At 45.2% G+C, this 27,336-nt stretch overlaps 1 protein-coding gene across 3 annotated transcripts in view; it reads left to right on the top strand.

Moving 5' to 3' along the window:
- The window catches only part of LOC144107920 (uncharacterized), a 137,212-nt gene that overhangs the window by 92,966 nt on the left and 16,910 nt on the right, over positions 1-27,336 (top strand). For all 3 annotated transcript variants that reach the window (XM_077641155.1, XM_077641154.1, XM_077641153.1), the window contains exons 5-8: positions 2,581-2,780; positions 10,085-10,253; positions 12,747-12,918; positions 18,933-19,033. In XM_077641155.1, coding sequence (XP_077497281.1) covers positions 2,581-2,780; positions 10,085-10,253; positions 12,747-12,918; positions 18,933-19,033 — 642 coding nt within the window. The remainder of the gene's footprint in view (positions 1-2,580; positions 2,781-10,084; positions 10,254-12,746; positions 12,919-18,932; positions 19,034-27,336) is intronic.

The following is a 27,336-nucleotide window of genomic DNA, read 5'->3' as shown; positions in this document are numbered from 1 at the left end:
AATATAATTTTAAGTGGCATCAACATGATGGATGCTTCTTACACATGCTTTGTAGCCAGCGTGCTGAATTTTATTGCATGCCGTCGGCAAAATTTTAGTATGATTTCGCGGCCCGGAGCAGATATAACAAATGTAGTCCTATAATAGCCCACCATCCCCCTTAAGTGCTCATTGGTAATGGGCATACATAACTTGTTTTGTATTAGCATTTGAATTTGGATTCCTACTTGTTTTTCGCAGAAAACAGGTACAAATCATGGACAACGAAAGTAAGAAGTCAAAGGTTCTACCAAATTAGACCATGCAAATAGCGTTTGGAATCCTCCTGATAATAAAGTGCCTCCTCGCGATGAACATTGCAGTCTAGTTGCTTTACTAGGCCATTGTAAAGGATAACGCAGAAATCTCCTTGCGCATATTACAGCGCACACAAAATAAGCTGGCTAGGTTATGTATTATGCGGACTAGTTTATATACGTTCAAGTGATAAGAGGTAAGTAGTTTTCGGGGATAGGGGGGCCGCAGTTGGCAAAGGATAGGAATAATTAAAGAGACATGGGAGCGGCCTTTGCCCCACAGTGGACGTAGTCAGTCTGATGATGCCAATAATGATAAAGTGCTAAATACTACAGTATGCGCAGAAGTTTGCTGAAAACAAATATAGCACTGCATGAGCAGTAAGAATATTAGAGTCTCCCAATGACAAGAACAAGCACCAACTCCACAGACATATAAACATATTATATGAAAAAACGTGGGGTTAAGTGGATCCCCACAGAACAAAGAACTAGGATGAGTGAGATAACGATTTCAGAACAAAGTCATTTTAGCTCCTCTAGAAAGGGCTTAATACACGTGCTTCATAAGCGCAAAGCTGCTAGGCACCCACTGCAATGTTAAGCAGCCATGGATATAGGTTCAAGAGCTCGGAAATGATTTCGATTGACTGTGTCCCATATGAAGTTCTAACTGTTTACTAACGTATGGATCTTTACTAAATTTAGAGGCGCATTGCGACTGGCGGTACTCCTCAAGAAATGAAGTGAGATTTTTTTTTATATCAGTGAATAGATTAAGTGTCAGGCTCAGTAGCAATGTAGTGCTGATGGTCAATATTTCATTTTTAAGGCTTGCGGAGGCATGTGCTCTTGGAATGATGTATTTCTATAAATAGAACTGTTCTCTTAATATAATGTGAAAACGTAACAAATTACCTCTGGTAGTGGTGCCCCAAACCAGTTTACAGTAATGTAATCGTCAGTTAAACATGGCATAATAAATGTGGTGTTTGCACCATGTCGGTAGCATACTCGTAAACCTGAATCCATTTAAAGTTCGTATGGCTTTTGCTAGACCCTTATTCAGGTAAATTATGTGCTGTGTCCATTTCAAGTTCTGCTGGAAGTTAACGCCCCGAAACTTTTGAGGCGTCGCACGATTTAACGTTTTCACCTCAAGTACTAAATAAAGATTAATGTCAGTTACTTTATTTTTAGCCCTAAAAATAACGTAGCTTCTTTCCTCTGTGTTGAGAGTTAATTCACTGTGGCGTAATCACATCGATAATTCTTCTAGCCATGTATTACCTTTATACATAATGGTAAGATCATTATGACAGGGTTATGGCAATGTGGGACGATCATTGCCTTCAAAAATAAATTTCTATCGTCAACGAACAAAATCATCGGAGATGTTGGATAATACTTCAGTATCACTAATATATAGCAGACACAAAGGGGGACCTAGAATCGGGCACTGAGGAACACCGCATTTAACTCTTATCTACGAGTAAGTTCATTTGGCGTTATGAATAAGAAAGGGCTGAAAGCAGTTAAGTTTTTACCAATTCAAGAGCTTTGCCCCGCATATCATATGCGTAAAGTTTATTAGGTAAGAGGTCGTGTTTAATAATAATATTACTAATAAGCTTTATATTAAATTTACAGACCCGTGCGAGCACACGAAAGCCACAAGTGGGCTTGTAGGGCGTCGCCCAGCAGCAGCGACCATCCAAGTACACAATATATCCAATAGAGAATGAAACATAGCAAATGAGAATATATAGCCATGCACAAGTGCACTGAGACTTGTACACTAAAATCACACAAAAACTTCGCGAGGGGGAGAAAAATTAGGCAGTAAAGTTAGAAGCTGTTTCGGTTACAATTTTCCTAGAGATAACAGTGCATTTCTTAGCTCAGTGCGAGAGGTCAAAGAGAATACATATTCTGGCAACTCATTAATAATAGAAGGGACGAAGGGACGTAAGGGACGTTTACTTGCGTCTGGGTCTATCTTAGGCTTGAATAAGAAATCTCGAGCTAGTTGGCCGTTGATCGCGACGCATAACAGCGCAGACTTCACACGGACACAGAATGAGCGACACAGCGCTGTGTCTCCCTTTCTGTGTCCGTGCGAAGTCTGCGCTGCTGTGCGTCTAGTTCAGGCCAGTACCGAATGCTGCCGTGGTTTCGCAAGCGCTCAGCGCAAGGGTCCAGCAGACGCATCTGAATTGCGGCCCCAGGCAGCAAGCGTGGAGTAGAGTACACAATGCACCACTGAGACCAAGTTCCCGCACAGGCTGTGGTGACGACGGGTGACTGCGAGGGAACGGCCAACTTCGCCGCGCTCAAGGAGACCGGGCGGCATCAGTTCGAGAGACCGGCGCCCGCTGATCCGCAAGACGTGCTCATTGTGTTCCTGTCGAGCGGATCCACGGGCCTGCCCAAGCCCGGCCTCATTACCCACTACAACTTCATCGCAGAGCTTGTCACGTTCGGGTAAGCAGCAGTACACATAACGGTGAAAAACATGATACCATGCTCTTTGATTATCGCAGGGTAAAGAAGTCTACCATCGACCTGTCCTCTTTTCTTGACAGCAGTCAAACATAACATTTATCATCTTTCTCACGCACTGCGTTTTCCAGTACGAAACTTATGCGTACAGTTAGCTATGCTTAAAATGCCCTGCATATGACGCCCCGTTCATCAGCATTCAAACTACGTACTTTCAGTCTCTAATAATTGATTTTCGTGGGCAGCTCGGGTATTCACTGACAGATGTGATTAGATGATCCTCTTATGCGCTTTTTAATACTCGCACCTGTAATCATCGCCACCTATTATAACCTCCTTTCTTTCGCCTTGTTCCCCAGTACAGAGTGCGAGATCTGATACTGATCCCTCATACCAGCTCTATCTTCACTCCAAATGAACTTCTCTCTCAATGAGAGCCGCGCTTCCATCGATACTCTTTTATTTAAATTGCAGTTATTCAGTGTGCATCTATAGAGCGCAACAAAGTACATGCAAATGTACAGTCCGAGTTGAATTTATTTCACCGAAATAGATTTCCAAGGTTCAAGTTGCCGCCTTGACACTTTAAGCTCGGTGAGCCGCGCTGATCTTCCCATTCTGCCTTTTGCGTGCTCGGCAGGCCAGCGTCGTACGGCGCAGAAACATCTTCAAACTCCTAGTTCGGTTCTGAAATATCTAAGAACTTGAGAGCCGGACCACCCCAGACAGGCTGTTCAAAGAGACACTCTAATCGGCTCTGGTAAGAAAGGGCTTCAAGACGCTTCTGTGCACCAGCAAAGCTACAAATGACCGCGTGTGCTGTGGCATCTTCCACAATGCAGTCTCTTTTGAACTTTTTTTTTATTTACATAAATATCCCTGCTCAGGAACATTAAACATAAGATGGTTACTTTTTAGATGCCATAATAAGTAGTCATGCGTTATGAGAACGAAAAATCACTGCCACCATCAGATTTACTACGCCCACTGTCGGATAAAGGAATCCCCCATACTTCTCCAAAAAAAACCCTGCCCTGTGTTGGCGGCGGCCACCATGTCCTCGCAAACTTTTTAATCTCATGCGCCCACCTAACTTTCTGCTGCCCCTGCTACGCTTGCCTTCTCTCGGAATCAACTCCGTTACCTAGCGCGACCATCGGTTATCTTGCCTTCGCATTACATGTTCTGTCCAAGTCCATTTCATCTTCATGATCGCAACAAGGGTGTCATTAACCTGCGTTTGTTCCCTTACTCACTCTGCCCTCATCCTGTCTCTTTACATCACACGAGAACGACAAATATTCGGAAAAACAACTAAGCTGGAAGTACTTTGGGCAGCCTTGCTTCATGAATGACCCGATAGAGGGACGCTTTGAGAGGTGAACTCAGGCAATGAACATAGGATATTCTGCCTGGTGGAGCAGTAGGTATAAACCAATGGGCACTTCCTGAGCACAACAGAGTGCCTTTAGATGTTTGAGAAGAGGAAATAAATGAATGCGAGAGGCGATGGATGCGTCTGCAAGAGGTAGCGTTCAAGAAAACCAAGCTGTAGCTTTTCGTAGCGGCTGGAGCAACATTCGCAAACTGTGCTGGCGCTACCCGTAATAGTTTTCATAAGGTGCCCTATAAAATCATGCAGCAGTCAGGGCTCGTTATTAAGTCATTAAGCCAATGATGAACAGCTCATAAAACACACAGGGACACAAAATGCAGGTAAATTAAGAGAAGCGTCTTCTTCATCTCCTTCTTTTCGTGCTTTTGCGCCTGAGGTTCTTTATTAGCACCTGGTAGCAAAAATAGGACGTGACATTGTGTATAGTTTGGTGACACGACAGTGATTTTGCAAAAATTTTACAGTCTGGATTCCGTAAACGATACTCGCCAATAGACCGTGTTCACACTATCAATCAGGTGATATAGAAATGCGCAGAATATAACCACCCCCAATATAGAGCCTTCTTTCATTACGAGAAAGCATTTTATTCAGTGGAAATCTAAGTCGTCATGCAGGCATTGCTGAACTAGGGTGTAGAAGAGCCATATGTAAAAATACTGAAAGATATCTATAGCGACTACACAACTACCATAGTCCTCCATAAAGTCAGCAGTAAAATTCCAATAAGGAAGGGTGTCAGGCAGAAAGACACAATCTCGACAGTGCTATTCACCGCCTGTTTACAGGAGGAGTTCCGAGGAACGGATTGCAAACAGATGACGATAAGACTGAATAGAGAATACCTAAGTGATCTGCGATTGGTTGATGGCATTGCCTTGCTAATTCACTCAGGAGGTGAACTGCAAACCATGATCAATGTGTTAGACAGACAGAGCAGTACGGTGGGTCTAAGAATTAACATGCAGAAAACCAAAGTAATGTTCAACAGTCTAGCAAGAGAACAGCCGTTTACAATTGACGAGGTGCTGGAAGTGGTAAATACGTCTACTTAGGGCAGGCAGTGACCGCTCATCAGGATCATGAGAGGGAAATAACTAGAAAGGTAAGAATGAGACGGAGCGCATATGACCGGTTCTCTCAGATCTTGAATGGCAGTTTACCTATATTCCTCAAAGGAAGAGTGTACAACAGCTGTGTCTTGTCTGTACTCACCTGTACGGGGCAGAAACATGGAGGATAGCGAAAAGGATTCAGCTTAAGCTAAGAACCATACAGTAAGCTATGGAAAGAAAAATGATAGGTGTAACGTTAAGAGACCAAAACCCGACCCAGTGAGTAAGGGAACAAGTGCGATTTAATGACATCCTAGTAGAAATCAAAAACTAAATCGGCTTGGACAGGGCATGTAATGTGATGGCAAGATAACCGCTGGTCCTTGAGGGTAACAGAGTGGATTCCTAGGGAAGGAAAGCGTAGCAGGGGGCGGAAAAAAGTTCCGTGGGCTGATGAGATTAAGAAGTTTGCGGGGATATGCTGACTGTAGTTGGCAAAAGATTCTTTTAACTGGAGAGGCATGAAAGAGGCATTTGTTATGAACTGCCCGCCGAATCTTTACATTTCATAACTTGATTACACAGGAAAGTAACATTTGTCTTTCCTGTTAACTACCGTTCCTCTGGCGCGCTGTGAAGCATTGACAGGGTTTAATTAATTGTTAATGTTTTTTCGTTGTGCGACGCAGTGAAAAAACATTGAAGGAGGACAACGTTTTGAATTCCCGCACCGTACGGTTCTCTCAACAGCTCAAAAAAATCAAGAACCAGTACACGTAGCTTTCTCTTTGTGTTGTACAGCCTGTGGAAGCAGCACTTGTTTTCCGCCCTTCCCGCGTTTGGCCCACACAGTGATCCATTTTGAGTACGCATGTGAAGAAACGGACCCTCCACTAGACTGGTTACAGCAGTTTATATCGTGTTTATGACTGTTTCCTTTTACACAGGAATTCTGAAGAGGCTATTCGGACCCCCACTATGGCGTCTTTGTACACTATATTCCTCAGCGGTAAAGGACGCACAGACCGCCATAGGGCGACAATGTAACTAACCTTTCGAAACAAACTCAGTAATTTCATTACTGCTAACAAACGCGATAAGTAAACATGAACAAAAAAACACACCATTATTCTCCCATGCAATAAAGACCATAAAAAAGAGCGCATTGTTCGCATTTTTGATGAAAGTGACATTTGACAGGATTGGTTTCCAATGTTATTCTGTTGCCTTTCCTTGCAACAATTTTAAGTTTTTGTTTTGACAAAACATGACATCCGAAAGCCATACTGTGCGTGTGCAAAAAAAACTAATTATATTCGAGAAAGTTCACACGGTTAGTGCAGATTACATGTTCTAATATATTGCAGCAAGTGCTAGTGAGCGATATGGGGAGATAATTTGTAGGGGATGTTCTATTTCCTGATTTGAATAGTGGGACCACCTTCCCGACTTTCCATTGTGTTGGCAGAATGTAACTATCGATAGTCTGCTGAAAAATCTTTGTTAGTAATAAGCAGCTGAAGGTAATTGTGTTTTTAATTAACACCAACGCAGTCATTACCGGAGTTTAGCAACGCCAGATGAAGCGATGAAAATTTGAGGCATAGCTGGGTTTTATTCGAGTTGAACGGGATATGTGGTGTTTGATGTGCGCGCGAAGTTATGAGCAAAAATTTCATAAAGTGCTGATGCGCATAAATGAGCCGGAATATGGTCCCCTGACGCGTCTGTTAAGTTAATGGATTCCTCGGTATGTGGGTCAATGATGCGCCACAATTTTTTTAATGTTGACGATAAAGTCAAGAATGGACGATAAAGTCTTAGAAAAGAACTTATCTTTTGCTTGTTTAAGCGCAGTTATGTAGTCATCAGTGGCGGTCTTGTATGCGTCCCAATGCGCGGTACATGGTGATAGCCTAGATGTACGATGCCGGCGCTTTTTCTGTTAGATAGGCGTCTTATATGGGCGACGTACCACGCTGCGTGAGCATTAAAAGTGATGGTGTGTCTTGGAATATATTTCTAAGTTAGTTCGTGAACATTGGCCGTGAGCCTATCCCAGTTAACTTGCACAGATCGATCATCACACTTCGTGAAGAAGTTTTAGTAAACACTGATAATTAATCGTTAATGACATCGAAGTCTGCTCTAACATAATATTGTATGGGCTTTCTCTTTCTTGCAGGTTTAGGGTAGGCAGTGTTAATGTTGAAAATGAGCAAACAGTGATCACTTATGTTAGGTAAATAGATGATGGCGGAAGCAAAGTCGGTTCGATTGGTTAGCATCAAATCTCCCGTGTAGGCTGTGTTGACAGAGATTCTGGTAGCGTTAGTAACTGACTGGGTAAGTGAAAAAACGGAGCGTAAATGAAATAAATCAGTGGCGTCGGATGAAAATTAAGATAAGGTGGGAGGCTGGGCATCCCAAGAAATACTGTGAAAGTTAAAATCACCCATTAAAAACAAGGAAGCTGATGGAAATCTGGTGTGTATTATGTTAAGTTCGTCATGAAGGTCGTTAATAAACGAGCCTAGAGGAGAAGGAGCACGATAGCATACGCCGAATATTATTTTCTGGTGGACGAGAGTAACTAATGTCCAGACAGTTTCCAAGACGCTATTAGCGTAGATGCATGATGACGCTACGTCTTGCGCCACCTCCACGCTGATTAGTTCGTTCATTGCGATATATTGCGAAATGTGCGTAGTGAAATATTTCGTTATTATGAATTTGAGATCATGGCGAAGTTTCAGTAAGTGCGATGATATGCGCAGAACAGGCGTCGATCGCCGATGACAGAGATGTTTTGTTATTAAAGATATTTCTGGTGTTAGCATACAGAATCGTAACATCAGATGGTGACGAACGACCACCACCTCTCTCGCGCAACTAGGATGCAACATGTGACCAAGCATCTGATTCTTGGGGCGCATGTTCAGAAGGCAGCTCGATTTCATAGATTGTGTCGTTGGATGAATTGTACATGAAGCATTTGCCGCGTATGAATAGCTTATTGTAGCGAAGGCGAAATTTGGATGATACGGGTGATTGATTTTTTATTCGGTGAGTTTTCTTCTCGCAATTCAAGTGGGGCATGAAAAATATATATATAATTGGTTTTGGGGGAAAGGAAATGGCGCAGTATCTGTCTCATATATCGTTGGACACCTGAACCGCGCCGTAAGGGAAGGGATAAAGGAGGGAGTGAAAGAAGAAAGGAAGAAGAGGTGCCGTAGTGGAGGGCTCCGGAATAATTTCGACCACCTGGGGATCTTTAACGTGCACTGACATCGCACAGCACACTATTCGCTGATTGAAATTTTCTGCTCCTTCAAATCATTGCGCTGTGACAGGATTTATTCTTATATTTTGTAATTGGTAAAGTTGGCCATGACGGGTCTTCATTTATTAGCTTAAAAGATGCCTAAACGAAGAACACGCTGAAATGGGACGTGTCGTAGCGAGTAAAGCACTTTTGTAAGCGCATTCCTTACTGTATTTTCTGTTTGCTGTCATGCCTCAAATGAATCTGTCAATCCATGAAAATCAATTATCGCGACATGACCTGTCCTTCATATAATCTAGGCTTTTCTGTAAAAAATTATATTGCAAAGTTAAGCTTTCAACTGATTCTTGCATGTCCGCAAAGTCATTGCTGAAGGTGTCAAAACTTTCCCTTTTTCTTCTAAATCATCCTAACGTTTCTGAACGTTATATTTCTTTCGATTATATTTCTGCCGTGGCCTAATGCATTTATTATATGCGCCAGCTCAGTTTGTGCCTTGGAACTTTTTAATGAACGGGCGTGAGCACCTTCGAGCAGTTTAAAAGTTATGGTCCTCTGTTCTGCAGGCTCTTCAGGCAGCGATTCAATTTCCAATAATGATTCGGATCGAGTGGTGGGGCCGGGGTTCGTTTCTATGTCACCGGAGCACAAGAGTAGAAAAGCAATTGAAAATCCATCACACGCAGCTTCACGCAGCACACGTGAGCACGGGAACAGCAGCAAGCAGAATTCGTCGCTCTTTTTAGCGTACAAGCGAAATGTACACACCTGCATCGGAGCAAAGTGGAAGTTGGGAGCCATGCTTCTTACAATGTTCCCGTGCACACTGAATTCGTGGATAGAGAACAATGCTTAAATTCCTTGCGGGCGATGATGCAGTCGTCGATGGTGCTGAAGGACCAAAAGCGAGTGATCGCATTGGGTGTGCACAGAAGAAATATCTTGACGGGGCCGCTATCACACTGTGCCATTGATCGCGTCTGAGCTGAAGAGCTTACCAGAGATTGTGCTTCCGATATCAGACAGGCGAAGAAAAGCGTACAAATGGGTACAAGATTTCCCCTGGCCTCGTGCTCGGCTTTTGTGGGGTGAACTGCTTGGGAAAAAGGTCTTAGGCCGAACCGTTGCGTTGGCGGGCCAGTGACTCGTTCCGCCGACAAGGAGCCCTAAATACGCCTCGTGCGGTAGAAGCCCACTTGCGACCCTTTTTGTTTTCTTTTTTTTTAAGCTCCTGCAGCGCAGCCACTTGCTTCCCACTTTGCAGTCACTGTTTATAGTTCATTCCTGTGCACAAGGCGTGCAATAAATCTTGTACTAGAAAAAAACATTAGTGGTGAGGAAGAGCATCTGGCTCCCGGCCGTGAGTTGCACAATTCGTTTACCAGTGCGGCAACTGTCCTTTTTTTTCTCAGCGATCGTGTGCTTCGAGATTACTGCTCCTTCGGCGAGTACGGTATTCTCTGCAGATGTCTGGGCAGAAGCGCACATGCCCGCTAAGGAGACTGGTTGTACTACTGCCATTGACTGATTGGCGCCTCGACTGCAGCTACAAGAACGAGGGCCTGAGGAAGGGCGACGTGTTCCTCGCCTACCTTCCACTGATGCACTCGGGCCCCATCTGGGTGCTGTTCACCGCGCTCACGCACCACCTGCAGGTGGTCATGCTGGCAGCCACGGACCTGGCCTCGCTGCTGGCGCCCATCATCAAGTACAAGGTGAGCCCTCTGTTCGCCTCGGGACCGACACGCGAAAAGCGCAAAGGACCGAAGAATCCCGCCGCACGCTTACGATTCTGCAAAGCGAGTCAGCGACGGTTATTTACGCTGGTCAATATGTTATCGGTTATTAAATATTATTATCCGTCTTCTTTCGCACAGTGCGCGTGGCAGCACTGCCCTGTCACTCGTGCCGTCACTCATTCCGGACAATCCGCGTTGCGCGTTGCCATGGTGCGTTTCAGTGACGTCAAGCTGGACGACACTAGACGGCAAGCAGTCAGAGTGGCGCGGTGTTAGGCCGAGTACGCCGCAGAACGGGGAACATATCCTTAACCGCTATCGCTGAAAAATGGACGCCGCAGAAGTCAGCGCAGGCATGCATTTCCCGGGGTGGTTTCCCGCTGTATTCACAATGCCCATGCCCTTCAACAAGTACCAGTTTTTTACGCAATAGCATAAAAGCCTCAATGAAGCAAAAAGCCGGCGGAGACCACTTGGCAGTGACGTCATGAGCAACGTCACCAGAGCGGAGATATGCCATTGGCTGGAGAGACGTTCCATTACCAGCCCGAAATCGTGACGTCACCGAAACAGGTTCACATGTGTAAAGTCTCCAGCTGCCCACCGTGGCAGGAAAGAGCAACCTAGGTCTCACAAGCCATACTTCCGGCAAAGGCTTCGAATGCTACCACATTGCCAACACCTAATGCAGTTTGGCGTCCCTGGGTTTTTCTCTTTGGTACTTTGACAGCTCTAGTTGCAATGTCACCGCCCTTCAACAATACCACTTTGCCCAACACTCTCCGCTGGTTATCAAACCTTGTAAAGTCCTGTAATTAGCCAGAACAGCAACTTGTTTCCATCATAAAGTAACAGCGTAGAACGTAGACGGGAACACGAGATGAGAGGACGACACAACGAGCGCTGTTGTCTCGTCTTCTCGTCTCGTTCAGCGCTGCAACTCCAGGGTTTGTAAAGGAAGCTGCAGCAGGCCGGGGCATTGGTCCTTCACCCCCTGCCTAGTGGTGTCCATCAACAAGCAGAGCGTTTTCTGATCTATATCGCCGCGAAGGGGAAGCATAAAGGGCTAAAACGCCAAGAGACCACCGAGCACGCGTGTGTCAGGAAACACTACCGACTGCACTCGGTGCGCAAAGAGTCGGCCCCCTGGCTTCCGACCACCTCCGAACCGAAAGTGCTGCCAGTGCAAGTGAGTTCACGTGGGCTGCCCGCAAACGCTGGGATCCCGTGACCTTCCATTCCTACGAAGCCGTTCTGACAGTTTTCTCCCACGGTCTGCCCACTTCGGCGCTGGCGGTAAAACTCGCACGGCCTTCCCCTCGGAGGAGTCCACACTTTTTGCGCCGCAGCTGCAGCCCTACCGGGAGACGTCCATTTATCTCCTCTCTTTTCCCCGATGACCGCATGTTCGCTGTTGTTCCACTTCAGGACCAGTTCAAATCACGCTTGGGTCTCAAAGTCTTGGCCGTAGCTTCTCGTTCTGCCCGAGTGCTTTTCAACGAACACATGCGTTATTTGCTAATCACTAAAGGACACTTTTCTGGCGTTAGAAACTAACCTGAAAGTGTCCATAGACCAGCTAGCTCAAGATTAAGACAGTCCTTAAAACATAGGCCTACACACTCATAAAGAAAAGCACTGAATTCGCGTCCCTCCTATGTCTCTGCGGATCCCAGTGTGCACAGATATGAGTAGATGTGAATGTGTGCTTGGGTGCCAGTAATGGATTTGCAGCAAGCAGAAAACTATCTACAAGTAAATGAATCGCGGAAATACCTGACCAGATCGACCCCAGATCCCGCCATATTACTTACTGTATTCTTGGTGTCCTTACCCCTTATAGTACGCCAGCCAGTTATTGCAGTACTATCTCTTCTGATTTTGAGCTCAGCCAGTCAATCAAAATCGAAAATGTTTCCGCACAAGCAGTATGCTCTGACTACTTTTCCATTTAATACCATTTATCCCTTATCCCTTTTCTTTCACTATTTTGCATGAATATTCGCACTCGCACGCAACTAAAATATTCACATTCACCATGTTGTCGTTAGTGCTCATGCACGTTCGCCAACATTCTATCACTAAGGCAAACTCATTATGATACTCAGAACGTTACTCGAAGCAAACCCTCGTACGCAGAAGAGCCTTCATGCTAATTATAACCAATAAACTTCCGCCCATTGATTGCCTAAGCAGCAAGTGTAAGAACATCCTTTAGATGAATTCGAGCTTTGAAAGACGGAGTACAAGCGACCCCTCCAAGACAAAAAAAAAAAATGACCGAAGAGCCCGACGCAGTCCCGGACCAGTTTGTTGCGGTGTAGCATCGCCTTTACTTCTGGTTTGTTTTAAAGATAAGCAGGAAATATATTTTTCTTATCGAACGATTTTTCCGACGTGGTGCCTTCCAATGGCTGCCCTCGTCCACTTGCGTGCCACTGCACCTAACACCAACATCGGGATTTCCAGGTGACCACACTGGTCCTGTACCCAACGCACGGGCAGCACCTCGTTCAGCGGGGCCTGCCAGCTTCCCTGGACGTGAGCAGCGTGCAGTACATCTTCATTGCGGGCAGCTCGATACCGCCGCAGATACTGAGGCAGCTCGCCCAGCTCTTCTCCAAGTGCATCATCATCCACGGTGAGTTCTGTGTTTTGAACGCAGAGCTCTGAACGCTGCCTGCAATCTCTTTCGCAAAATGCGCACTGCTTATAAGGTGTGCACATCTATGCACAAGACCTCCAAGTCGGCCGCTCTGTGCATGCGCGCCTCTCCTCCTCCTGCTCCATTGGTTGGAAACAAACAGCCATCTCCGACTGCGCATGAGCACTTCACGTTAGTGTTAGCTGCAAGCGACACATGGAGGCAGCTGCCAAGAATACACCTCGCAGGCCAAGCTTGCGCCTCATGGAACCAGGTCGCACCTCGTGGAACTGGATCGCACCTGAAAAGCCCTCATGCGGTTGTTTTCATCCACTTTGAACGCCATGGATAGCGTTACGGAGAAAATCCGGCGTCGCCGTCGACGTCGTTGACCGTGAACGAGAAATGCGCAAAAAATCTCTAGAGAAGCTACCTACGAGGCAGATGGGCCTCCTAGGTCACGTGACCTAGCGGCGTCTTCACAACCTGCCCACCGTGGCAGGTGGCAGTAAAATTAATGGTCGGTCGCTCGGAAAGAGCAACCAGGGCCCGCCGCTGCGAGCACCCGCCATCGCAGGGCAGTGGCGCATCGTTTAACCGCTGCGCCAAGAAGGGTATGAGAACTTTCAGGAAACTATGAATGCAAAGTACAGAGTGACCTTCTGCAAACGTATGTAACCCATTACGCTGCCGCTTCGTAGCCTTTAGCGGAGCTACTGTCCCCTCTTTTTTTTTTTTGAGGATATCTTTGCTGCTGACAAAAACAACGTAGTCAGTTTTGTCACATTCCGTCTGTGCTGACTCAGCTTCGTAATTTTGGACTGAATATGAAGTTTAATAGGTGCCGTTTCTTTGTGCCTCAAGTGGAATATATTAGGTATGTCCGGAGTTGCAGCCCCAACAGGCGCTATTGCACGAGTGAGGTTATGAATCCCATGTAAACCGCGTGCATACACGCATTCACCCATACACACATACGTTACATATATACAAAAGTATCTAGAAACTACGAAAATATGAAAATAAAATAAAATATGTTAAACACCTATAAACCTTAATCTCCCTGTCTTTCCGTTCATCTTACTCTCTCCCTCTCCGTATCGGCGTGTCGAAAGACGTTTTAACAATAAAGCACGAAGGTTGAACGACGGCGAGAAATCTTTGTCTAACGGCGGCAAATAGAACGAATTTCTTTCGTCTGGACAGATTCAGTTTCTTTGGTGTCTGATTGCTCATAGCGATTCCATACGATGGAGCCGTATTCAGTAAGCAGTAGGATAGATTTTTTGTGGCCTGAAAACTCTAAATGCGGTGCAGCCACACGGAATGACCCCTGCAGATACCCTGTTCCTCGAAGTGCTTTGTTACATGTTAGACTGATGTCTTTCGACCAGGTAATATATGTGAAAAGTAGTCCGAGGTCATTATATTCCGTTACTCTAAGAAAGAACCACTAACGAAAGGGAGGTAGAGGAGGACTCGCTAAGACATGGAGGTAGCTTTAATGAGGTTAATTTTCATTTGTCACGTGTCGCAGCAGTGACAGAAGCAGGCAAAATATAAGGTTATGGTGCTGAGCAGAAGTGATGGTATGGCAGAGCACGCCATCGTCAGCATATATCACCACTTCGAGCACTTTTGCGTGCGCTCCCAGACACCCTTAGAGCATGTGGGGGTAGCGGTCTCGGTCACAGAGGAGATGCCCTCGACTCAGCGTGGCAAGCTCAGCCGGAGACCAGCTACCAAGTGACAAGGGGTTGGTCGTTTGGTGCCCAGCTTTCGCCGGTCAAGCCAGATAATGGGTCGGAGCCAAAGGATCACAAAACTAAACAAAGTTTATAGAGCAAAGAGACGATACAGAGGATATCACTGTCACACGTACGAGCACAAAGTGATTTAAAGATGCAATGCAACTCGTGCAAAGTCACAATAGAGAGAAATACAATTCAACAAAATATTTGCACCTAAAGTGCACTAACACATAGAGAGACAAACAACCAAAACACGATTTGTTCACCGGGCACTGCGACAGTCCGACGACCTGAGGAGCACGACGGGGCCGATCCGCAGACTGGCACACGTTGCCTCGCTGGTCCTTGACTGGTCGAGTGGTGTTCTCCCGGGAGTCGAGCGGGCGCGCTTGTCGAAAGCTTAAACGGCGGCTCGGGCAGACAGCGGTTGAAGCCCCTCATTTATGGACCTCCTTCACCCCGCGACGTCACGAAGATGCGGTGGCGCTGATGTTAGCAGCGACTTTCGCATGGTAGGCAAAACAGGTTCCGCTTTCCCGTGCCTACCGCAGTTGCCGCAGTTACCGGCGGCTGCTTCAAGCCTGTGCACTGCAGAAGTAGCATGTATTGACCATCTGCGTCACTGCTGGATCCGCGTACTAGCATAAAAAATATTACATCAGCCTCGATAGGTTTCTCGCGCATAAATGCCGCATTCGGAAACTGGCTAACAGGCCTTGGGCCACGGTAGTAAAGCGCGAAGTCTGGGAGTCGATAGGCACTGCCACTCAATGCACTTAATAGCATGCAAGTTACTGCGTTCATTCACCTGAACTTCAGGATAGTAGGCTGATAATTGCTCAAGGAAAAAAAGAGATATGTAGCTGCACACGTACTTACCACCTTTAGCCGGAGTGCACGGGGCGCCGACAGGTTCACTCGCCCCCAAGGAATGCGTTTTTTTGTTAATAGCACGCCATGTTTAAATGGCGCGTTTTGTGACATTTAATATTTACTTGAAACTGTTTCTTGATATGACGACGTAATTATTTCATTCGAGTAGAAAGAAGTCTGGTAAGTTGTGTCAATCTTGCGCGGTCGCGTTGGTGTGCTTAGAATAGCGTACCTTAAGTGTGCTAAACGCCATTTTTTCATTGCATCATGCATGTGTCATGTTTCATGAGGTAATACATGATCGCGAAGCTTGTTTGGAAAGAAGCAGCCGCAGGCGTGCTACAACAGACACGTGGCGAGATTGAGAGGGGACGCGGCGTGAAAAGTGTTTTTGTTATTCATGCATGCGATATGTAACTAAACTTGGTGCAAATATGAAATTCCTACGCTTGTTTCAGTCATTCCTTTTATTTATAGCTATACCTGGTGGAGTTCTGGGTAATTATAATTAACACCGTCGTCAAGTCCCCCCAAGCTAGGTCTCAAATAATTGAGTAGATAGCGCGCAGTTTTTTTATGACAGCATGTGCATAAAGCCCTGTTCTGTATGATGACGCGATTAGTTCTTTTTCTATATGATCAGTACTTATGCATGCATAGTTACATGAAAACGTTTCTTACAAAAAATAACTAACACAATACTGCACGTGTAAAGAAAAAAATCGAGAGATTTATTACGCTCCTCAACGTCTCAGGAATAGTTTGCGACAAATGGAATAATTTGATTTTCATGCGAATTACGAAGGTGAGTGATCCAGTCGCAGAAAATGTGAGAGGTTAGAAAACGAAGCTTAAAGTTTATTCCCTCGTTTATGGCATCTTCGCTTTCGCTTTGGTCAAAGAAATGCGGCACTGAAATCAAAGAAATTACCTCACAATTTTTGACGACCACACTTCTAAAAAGCCTAATTTATAAATTTGTACTCAATATTTTGCTATAATTTTTCGTCACGAAACTAGACTTCAGGGCTAGGAATGAAAATAATTCTAGAAATCAAAAATTTTCATCAAATCGACCAGCTTAACAAGAGCACAAGTCGGCCTGGCTGGTTCGTGGTCATGCGGCTAAAAACAGCGCTAAGCGAGACAGGAGATCGGGGACACGACGCTGTCCCCACTTTTCGCGCAGCGCGACACGTACGTATGTCAGCAGACGATGAGCGCATGTATGCTCCGACGAAACAACGCCAGCACTTCCCCTCACTACTGTCCCAAAGTAAAATCCATCCGGCTAGCGCAGAGTGTCAAAACTTGTTTTATTCAATGCCTAGCGCATAAATAAACGGCAGGAACGCTTTCTACATGTTTACTACTAACCATATATACAATACACAGTGGCAAACTATTTCTCTTTATAGGCCGCACGTGGACAACGCGAGCTCGTGTACTTCGACAAATTACTATGTTGGAAGCATCGACCATTACTATGATTCGCAGAAACTGGAAACGCGCCTGCAAGCCTTGAAAACCCGCGCACAACACCTATCCGCGACGCCACTCCCCGACCTATTTCCTACCACGAGCTCGCTAGCGACTGCAGCGCCACCTCGTTTGTGTACAAACATGCAGGAGGTCCATAGGCGCAGACCGCGTCTGTTTGTTCTTCACGCCAAGGCAGGCGCGCACATACACGCAGTATCAACTGCACAAACTCCTTCTCCTTCTCTCGCCGGGCGCGCGACCCCATTGGTCGAGCGCGGAAACCGCCTTCTAGAACAGTCTAGGTCATTCGCGGCACGCTGATTCATCGGTGCCGGAGCGAAGGGGAGAAGGTATCACTTTGGCGCAGTCAAGATTACCCCCTTTCCATCGACAACGAGCAAAAACTTCTCCGACATTCGAGAACAATCGACGCTGCGCGTGTCTATGTTTACTTTGGCGCCCCGCCGGCGAGCTGAGTGAAAAGCCCACGCAAGGTTTACGCGCTGTCCGGGGGTCCTCTCCCACGGTATTTTTGTTTTATTTTACCACGCGCGGGTGCGATTGCTTAGGCGCAGCGCCGTTTTTTTTTTTTCGAATATGCGCCGAATTTTGTGACCGCATACAAGCGAATTTTTTACATGTTCTAGAAGGGAGGCAACAAAATAGAGGAAGAAAAGAAGGGTTCATAGATCAGACACTTGTGGCCCGTCAGATGACACATCCACTGTAGAAGAAACGGTCGAGTTGAAGCTCGCGTGCTGTGATTGAAGTGAAAGAAGACTAGAAATCAAGTCAACGGCGGAGGGATTGTTTAATATGGTGTTACGCTTTTGGAGGCTCTTTCAGCGCTGAAAAAAATGAGGGAATGTTTGAAGTGTTCTGTATTGGGAATGAAAAAAAATAAATGTGTCAGTGACCCTCCTGCTGCACTCGAGAAAAAGAAATCGGTTATCTGGAGGAAATCTTGTCTGTCGCGTCAGCCACGTAAAAAGAAGGGAAAATAATAAGAACGAACGTGAGTTGTCGGAAACGCTTGCTTTTGTTTGCTTTCGCTCTGGCTATTATCCTGTTCCCGAAACGCGTTCGTGCGCTTAAGGTCACCAGCGCCGCGTACTGTATATTAAGGCTCACTTTCTTGCAGAATAAAATTGAGTTGAAGCCCAGCGTCGATGGTGTCTACTCTGTCTTTTTGCATGTTTTATATGCGCTGGAAAGACCAGCCATAGGATATTGGAAATAATTTCTATTTCGGAGGTGCGCACTACGCTTGAAATTACGAAAAGAAAAGATGTTGCTATTAGGGGAAAAATATGCCTTCAAGAGATTGGTGAACTACGTGCTACCCCGCTCACTCTTTCGCGAAATATTATCTACTTCGTTCCCGAAATTGCATTTATATGCCAATGAGGCCATACGACTAGCTTATTATCGAGATGAAGGATGCGAAATTCCTCAGAAACAAATACATCAGTGGTAGGTGCAGCCTACTCTCCGGAAAAGCTGTTAGTTTCTATTATGCACACTTGCGTACATAGGGTGCCAAAGGAGTAAAGCAGCTTACATAAGCTCTGGCTGAATTCCGGGAAACGAAAACGTTGTAAGCTTTAATTCCACATCCCTTCCTCCCCGCACCGCTTTTCACGAAGGTGCAGCTTCGAGTGCTCAGGGCACAGCGCTTCTGTTCTGCCGCTGGAGGGAAGCGCTTCCAAACCTGTTCGCCCGCCACAAGAGGAACGGAAAGTTAAGCTAGTTGGCACGTAGGTCCTCACGAAGCAACAGCGCAGGAACAATCCGATCTGTGCCCCTGCGTTGTTCCATTGTGAAGAACAACCCCGACTCCAGCCGTCGATTCTCCTCTTGTGCTGCAGCGTTTGCTTGAGGACCATCCTTGCTATGTTCTTGCAGGTTATGGTTTGACCGAGGTGTGCTGTGCAGTCACTCACACACGAGGAATGTGCCCTGACTTCAAGACCGCGGGTATCCCGATGCCATACGTCAGCATAAAGGTAAGTCTGGCTGAGCGCTGATTATCTACTTGACAAATAATTGCAGAGTCGCTGGGCCCGCCGACAGCACGGCGAAAAGTCGTTCAGGACGCGCACGAATATATGGCAGTAAAATAGGAGCCCACTTGCTTCAATTAAAAGGTGTGTGCTAGAGGACAGTTCTTCATACTCCTTTCTGTTTGGAGTGTAGAAGGCCGCCGTACGTTGGCACCCTAATCGTTCAGATCCTCTTTTTCGGCCGTTTCAAGCGCATTCATCTGGCATTTAAATTATACTCTGCAATTTTACGCAAAAGCGGAATATGTGAGACATCCTGTGTCCTTATGTGCGCCATGGCCTCTTCATTTTCACACGTGCCGTAAGGCGGGTCATATGGGCATTGCAGAGAGGAGCGGTATCCCGCCACAACGATACGGCCGCATCCGCCAAAACGACAGTCGTAGCGGAGACGCTGAAAAATGCGCCAAATGATGGGGCGGGGCAGTCTAAAATTCGCAGCAGAGAACTGCATTCTGCAAAAAAAAAAGAAGAAAACACTGGTGCAGCTAAGCTCAGTGGTTTAGCGAATTAATCAGCGTGAGCTCATTTTAAATAGGCAGCCGTAAGGTCTGCAGTGGTCGAAGGCATCGGCCGCCTCTTGGTTGTCCGCAGCTAGGCCGGGAACGCAGGCGGCGGCTTTGCACTCTTTCCAGCATGCCGTCTTCGGGCTTAGCGCTCACAGCAACGAGGCAGCGCGCACCACAAATCCGTAATCGTCCGCAGCGCTGCATGGCTGGCCAAGCGGTTCAGGTTACGGGCTCAGTCGACAGATGCGAAGCCCCAGGCAGCACCGACCGCAACCCCTCTCCGACCCACAAGGAAGGTGGCACTGCCTGGCCGTCGCCACGGGCGGCGGCCAAGAAGGAGCGCGCCGAAACGCTTTCGCGGCCGTGCAGCAACGCAACCACTGCAAGTGGCCACGGCGGCAATGGTCCACCCCAGGGTGCTGGCCTGGCGGGAGCCATAAGCAACCTGCCTCGCAGGCCTGAAACGCCCCTAAAAGCATAGAGCGCCTCTCGTCACAAAGTTTCAGTGAGGCTCAAGATCAAGGGACCAGTATTGTTCATCACTGACGGCTCTGCCTCCAGGAAAACACACACGGGGCTCCTACTTGATCCAAAGTTACACGGCCCATCAGTCTAATGCGATAGCTTTGGGAGGGCCATGAATGCGAAAACTGTCCACCGCCTCTGTGAAGCCTCAACCTGGCAACCGTGGCAGGTGGCAAGCTGACTCGGCAAAAAAGAATAGAAAAGTGACTATGAATGTAAATAGAATTACAATAAAATCCAAATTGGAATAGAACCATTATTGGAATGGAAACAGAATTGTAATGAAACGACAATTCGAACGGATTGGCTAGTGAAAGAAAAGTGCTATCACATGTCCTCCGCACCAAACCATTTGTTAGCTCTTCATTTTACTGTGTAAGATTTCAACCCTCGTCACCATCAGTGCAGATAATGTTGGGAGGATTAATCGAAAGATGGACATGGTAAACAACAAAGCCGAGATTATCAAGGCTGCCATTTCCTGCTCTCCGGCCATGGAACAATCCACTACCGCTGTTTCGACCTGGCATTTGTTTCTAGAAGCCTGCTGCCAGCGCTCTCGGCTGCTCCGACGTGGAAACGCAGGGAATTCACTGAATTCCGACAGACGTACAGGCATGGACAACAGTCTCCGAACCACGGTGAGAGGAGGCGGACCGGGCCGGAGTTACCAACGCGTGCTCTCGCGGCGGGGACCTGGTGTGGAGCACGGCACATGCGTGTCCCTCCTTATCTACAAGCATACCGACAATGCCGCTTAGAGCCGGCAAACTCCGGTTAACAGTACCTCTTGCTGGGCTTGTTGGTGTAACAAAAGTAAAAACAGCGTTAATTTTCACACAAACCACACAGAAAGACCAGACAGGATGGGCGCTGACTCCAACTATGTTTATTGAAAGCCACATGCTGCATATATATAGCCCGAAGAAGGTGAACGCATGCGCATTTCTTACATAGTAAAAATGAAAAATAGAAAAAAGGAAGAAAAATTGGGAAAAAGAGGAAGAAAAAACAACAACAAAACACACACTCGAACCTAACCTACTCATTATCTCCGTATTCTTTAGCAATCTATGCTCACTTTCTCGTAGGGAGATAGAAGTGGTGATGACGCACATTCCACCTCTCTCTTTGATAAAAAAGGCTTCTGCCAGTTCCCGAACTAACCTATCTTTGCTTCTAGCTAGAATTTTAATCTCCCCAAGTCGTGGTTCACAGTTTTTTTTTGTTTTTTACCAATGCAGGAGCGGCAATGAACGGGTAGGTTTTCGGACGAATTTGATGCGTTCCCTAACGACCTTTTATGTTCCCTTGCACGCTCGTTTACGCAGCGTCCAGTCTGGCCGAGTACACCTTGCCACATGCAAGGGGGATCTCGTAGACCACTCCCGTGGCACACCTTACACAGGGCTTCGAGTGCTTCTTTCCACACCCAGATTTAGCCTTGGCACCACTGCTAACCTTGGGACACATCTTGGACAATTTCCAGGGGGCGGAGAAGACCATGGGGACTCCGTACTTGTTGCCAACTCGATTTAAATTGTGGGACACCTTGTGAATGTAGTACGGTATCGCCACTGGCTTGGCTTCGCCGAAGTCTTCTTTCCGGCGTTGGCCCTTTGGCTTACCCTTAAGTTTTTGCAGCAGTGCCTCGGTAACGGCAGCCAAGACGTGATTAAAGAACCCTTCTTTACGCAGTCTATTCACCTCACCCTGGAAGCTCGCCCGCTTTGTTTTTGGACCTTAACATTAAGCTGGGAGACAGAAGCGTTTGCTGGCGCTACCTTCCTAGGGCCAAAAAAGATTTTTTACCGTTCGGTTCCGCTCAATCAAAAACTGTTAAAAGGACTGTTGCCACACTTTCTATGGAATCAGAACTCCTCAAGTCGCGCCCGAGGTCAACGTTGGTTGCGCCTGAGAACATACCGCTGGGAAAGGATGAAGCCACCCTAACGAAAGCCTAGCGGTGGCCCTCGCCTAGCGTGCTGCGCAGCCGAAGGCGTTGCGGAGACCAACTGTGCCTTAATTTTATTCATCTATCTCTTTCTTCCTTTGTTTCTTTCTTTCTTTATTTCTTTATTTGTTCCTCTCCGTTAAAGAAAGCCGGAGCGAAAGATACAGGCTACAGTGCCTCGCAAAGGCTTTCTCTCTGCATAATGTTAATCGAGCAGGAAAAGGAACACAGTAAAAGATCATTGAATAAACAGGAACTCAGAAATACTATTGTTTATCACATAAATCTCCACCAGACACGATCACAAAAATATTTACAAGTAAGCAACAGAGAGAAAAAAAGGCGAACGTTATATTGTTGATTGCTTTGCAATGACAATGCATCCGAATTATATTCAAAGTCAAGCACGCCGTTATAGGAGACATTACTAACGAAAATAAGTAATACTAAAAAACACGTATATTTTCGGGTCATGCACAAGAAAGCAAAAAAACAGCGCGAAAATTATACGAATTCAAGATCATTCTTCAGCAATCGGGTTGTAATAAAATGTTTGGTCATTGTTTCGTTAAAATCTACAAACTCATCAACACGATTCCACAATGAAGGTATCTGGAAGTCTTTATGCTGCCGGCCGTTGTTAGTTCTTGTAATAGGTGTCCTTCTCTGTCCTCTGCGAAGATAATACTATAAACATGGCTCTGGATTTGCTGTAGTGTAGAGCTTGTTGTTCTTTATGTACTGCAAGAGATTGAAATAATAGACCTGGTTTGCTTTGATCATTAGATGCTCTGAATATAGCGGATGAGTGGGAAGAAGTTGAGGCTTGCCATAATGTTTTCAAATATTTTCAGTGTTTTCTTCTGCAATGAAAAAAAAAATTATTATATCTTTGACCTGTTATTGTTCCCCAGACCAATGCGCACTATGAGAGCTGAGAGTAGAGCAGTGTATAATACTGTGCTTTTTTTAGCCAAAGCGGAACAAGGTTTTTAATTTTATACAAACAGCCAACTGCTTGGCTTAGTTTCCTTGCTAGAAGGCTGACATGTGTAGTTTAGGATAAGATACTTTGAAACCATAAACCCAAACTTTTTTGTGTCCTTACATGATCTAATTCATTATCACGGAAACGTATGAGGTTTTTCAACATAGAGGCTTATTATATGGTGAAAAGATTACATAGGTTTTTTTTTTTGGTCACTTAACCGTTATTTATTAGTACCTAGCCAGAGGGACAATAAGTGGAGGTACTTGTTTACTGCATCCTGAAGTAGAGTGAGTGATTGCCAGAGAAAAAAATATTGTTATCATCTGCGAACATGAGTAATTTTGGTGAACTTGGTATGCAGCATGTGTCTTGATGTGCATATTGAACAATAGCTGTCCAAGGATTGACCCTTACGGCACGCCATATAGGACTTTCATTACTGACGAAGGTGCATCGCTTATTATAACATACTGGGATTTATTAGTTAAATAACTTATCATAAGGTCGATTGCGACACCTCGTATTCCGCATATAGTGTACTAATAAGAACACTGGACATTTTTTTATTGGAGAGTGGCCAGTTGCAAAGCAACGTTCGTTGCGGCTTCGATGAGACGTGCGTTAGACCTAGCAACGCCTAGCGAGATGCGCGCTGCCAGCACGCCGGCGGACGACAGGTTGCTGCGAGAAGCACGTCAGTGACCATGGTTACAATGTATTCATGCTTCTAGATTACAGATAAGCTTATATTTTGCCAGTTTATGTGAATCCGGTTGTCGATATACTGAACTGTTTTGCAATTACCTACGAATTCGTTCGAATGAAAGGGAAATAAACGATCCTTAATGCATTGCATCAAGTTTAAACGATGACTTTTCAGTTTTCACGACGGACAATAGGCGTGACCCGGAATTTCGATCCACGTGCCTTATCTTGCTAGACTTATCAATATCTGTGGAAGGAGTTGTTGCTGCCCTACTTAATTTAGGCAAAAGTAAGTCTCCTGGTCGATCCCCAAATGTGTTTCTTTCCCGCTATGCAGAATGGTGCGCTGGTGATCATCTGTAACGAAAGCTGGTGGTGTTAATAGCCCGTGTTGTCTACTCTCTTTGTCCGTGTTTTTTCTGTACGCTAAAATGATCTCTCATAATTGTACCGAAAGCATTATAAATTGAGGAGTTCCAACCGACTGGATGGTTGCAAAGGTCATCCCCATTCACAAATCCGGTGACAAGCTCTGTGTAACTAACTGTAGGCCAGTTTCACTGTTGTGCACTTCAGGCAAGTTTATGGAACATTTCATGTACAAGCACTTGAGTTGTTTTTAAAATGCAGCAACTTCTTTTCTTGCAGCCAACACAGATTTTGGCGCGCTTTGACAACCGTCACCCAACTAATTCATACAACTAACCAATTTTCAGCATGTCTAGATAACTGTGCATCAATAGATGCAATGTTTCTCCTCTTCGCGAGGGCCATTGATCGCGTTTCGCACTGCAAGCTGATAGTAAAACTTAGACATCTACTTCAAAATCAGCATCCTGTCCAACAATGGCTTGATTCCTACCTTTCTGAACGACAACAGCGTGTCCAGATATCTGGTGCCCTTCCAGCGCCAGCTCCAGTTCTCTCTGGAGTCCCCCAGAGTTCAGTACTTGGTCCGCTATTGCTTTTTAATAAGTTATTTGGCTTGACTCTGAACTCTCCAGTGCAGTGCCGCTTTTTCGCAGATGATTGCGTTGTACACCTACCAATTCAAAAAGCAGAGGACCCCTGCATACTGAAAAATTACTTGTCATAGGTTTCCGCGTGGTGGTAAATGTCTTTAAATAACCACAAGTGTTCAAAAAGGACATTAGCACGCAAGAAGTGTTTTCTTAATTACACATACAAAATTAACGGTACAGCTATTAGTCCTGTAAATGAGTAAGAAGATTTGGGAATTGTATTTAAGAGTGACTTAAGTTGGAGCTCACATATCGTGTATATAGAGTCAAAAGAAAACATTTGACAGAAGTAGCTGGTTCCGAAACGTCGTGTTTTTTCCAAAAATTAAGTTGGTTGGCGTTAGTCATCTTTCTCCTAAATCGGGCATATTGTTTGTTTCTTTGTTTATTGATACTTTCAGCCCAAGAAGGGCTGACAGTATTTTTTTCTCCACAGGAGTGGAGAAAAAAATATATACAACAAAGAAAAGGCAAGTCCCGCTCCAAGTCGACAACAAAAAGATAACGACAATGCAAAGCAGAGGTAGTATATGTAAAAAGAGGCACGCAGTGAACAAGTGAGGAAAAAAACTCTCGTATTATACGCATCAGAAACAGAATCTACATAGACGCAATCATGTCATGGAAGATTAGAGCCTCTAACCCAGCAGTAAAAGCACTGACAGATACAGATATGCCAGATGAATGCGGTAGTTCCTTCCAATCCATAATCGCCCTTCGAAAAAGCTGTATTTGAACGTATCATTGCGTGTAACCGGTGGCTGTATGTATGAACTGTGCCTTTGTCTGGAGCGTTGGTCAAGTGAAATTGCACAAAATTCAGGTAAGTTAGTCTTAACCTGGTTATGAATAATTAGAAATAAAAATTTTAATCGGCCAAACTTCGTCCTGAGTCGACAGTTTACTGAGTCGACTGACGACTACGAAATAGTGACAGCGCGTGACAATTCACAATTTTTCTCGGTTCTTTATCGTCCTCCAAAGGGTGATCTGAAAAATTTCCTACTTTTTCTTGAAAGGCTTTTAGATTTTATGTCTCTTAACAAATACTCTCTTTTTCTTGGCGGTGACCTAAACATTGATATCCTCAAAACTTCTAAGGCTAAAAATGATTTCCTGTCCATTCTAGAGTCATATGGGTTTCTAAACATTATAAATGAACCAACACGTGTTACATCAGTGTCAGCAACTCTACTCGATCTGTTCATCACTAATACTGATAAAAGTGTTTCTTCTTGCGGTGCGCTTGCTAGCGACATCAGTGATCACTTGCCCATTTTCGCCTTCATTCATGTAAAAGATTATCCTGCACCTTCAAACGATCCGCCGATTTGTAGACAAGACATAACCCAATCTTCCTTGCGTCTTTTCGAGCCGATGTTCAGTGTCATGACTGGAGCCATGTTCTTTCAAGCACTGATGTAAATGCAATGTACAAAGCCCTTGTATGTCAAATTACAGATCTTTACCAAAAGCACTTTCCATCTGTAGCGCGACGAAGGAACAGGAAATCACGGAAACCGTGGGTAACACGGGATCTGGTCAATAAAATTAACATAAAAAACCATCTTTACTGGAAATTTGTGAAAAGCAAGGACATAAATTTATTAAAAGCGTATAAAACATATAGAAATAGGGTAAATAAAGAGCTCAAAGTTGCCAAGGACGAATACTTTGCTACCTATCTGCATGACGCATCCGGGAACGTCGAACTGTTGTGGAAACGCCTAAATAAGATCATTAAACCAATCAGTCATTCCAACATCACCAGCCTAAAAATCAACAATGAAGACATAAGCGGCACTGATCTATCTAATGCGTTCAATGCGCATTTTGTCTCCGTTGGGGAAACTGACTGCGCAAGCACAGCTTACAGCTTGCAGATTGCATCCCTAATACCTCTGGAAGTATGGTATTCTTTCCCACTAATGAAAGTGAAGTGATTTATGTATATAATAACCTCAAAAATTCTAAATCTCGTGATGCAAATGACATGCAAATTGCCCCTATTAAATACATTATTGATATCATCGCTCCAGTGTTGACTAGCATGTATAACTTAGCCTTTGAGCTAAATACATTTCCAGAGCTAATGCAAATAGCCAAGGTGACTGTAATACACAAAGGAGGTGACAAAAATAATATAAATAACATTCGACCCATTTCAATTCTCCCAGTGTTCTCTAAAGGTTTAGAAAAAATTATGCACATTCGTCTTTATTCATTTTTAGGCAAGCATTCACTCATTTCACCTTGCCAACACGGTTTTCTGAAACAAAAATCCACAGAATCAGCTCTTTTAACGCAAAAAGAAATCCTTATTAACGCTCTAGAGCATAAGAAACTAGTTTTAGGCATATATATAGATTTTTCAAAGGCATTTGATTGCGTGTGTCACAAAACGTTAATAATGAAACTTCAGCATTATGGCATACGGGGAAATTCTAATGCTCTCTTATCATCGTACCTTCAACACCGCTCTCAGTATGTTAGCCATAATAATAAAAATTCCAGCGTCAAAAAACTTACTTCCGGTGTCC

This window comes from Amblyomma americanum, chromosome 10, assembly GCF_052857255.1.
Source record: "Amblyomma americanum isolate KBUSLIRL-KWMA chromosome 10, ASM5285725v1, whole genome shotgun sequence".
Lineage (NCBI taxonomy): Eukaryota > Metazoa > Arthropoda > Arachnida > Ixodida > Ixodidae > Amblyomma > Amblyomma americanum.
This window is presented reverse-complemented; position numbering and strand designations above follow the sequence as displayed.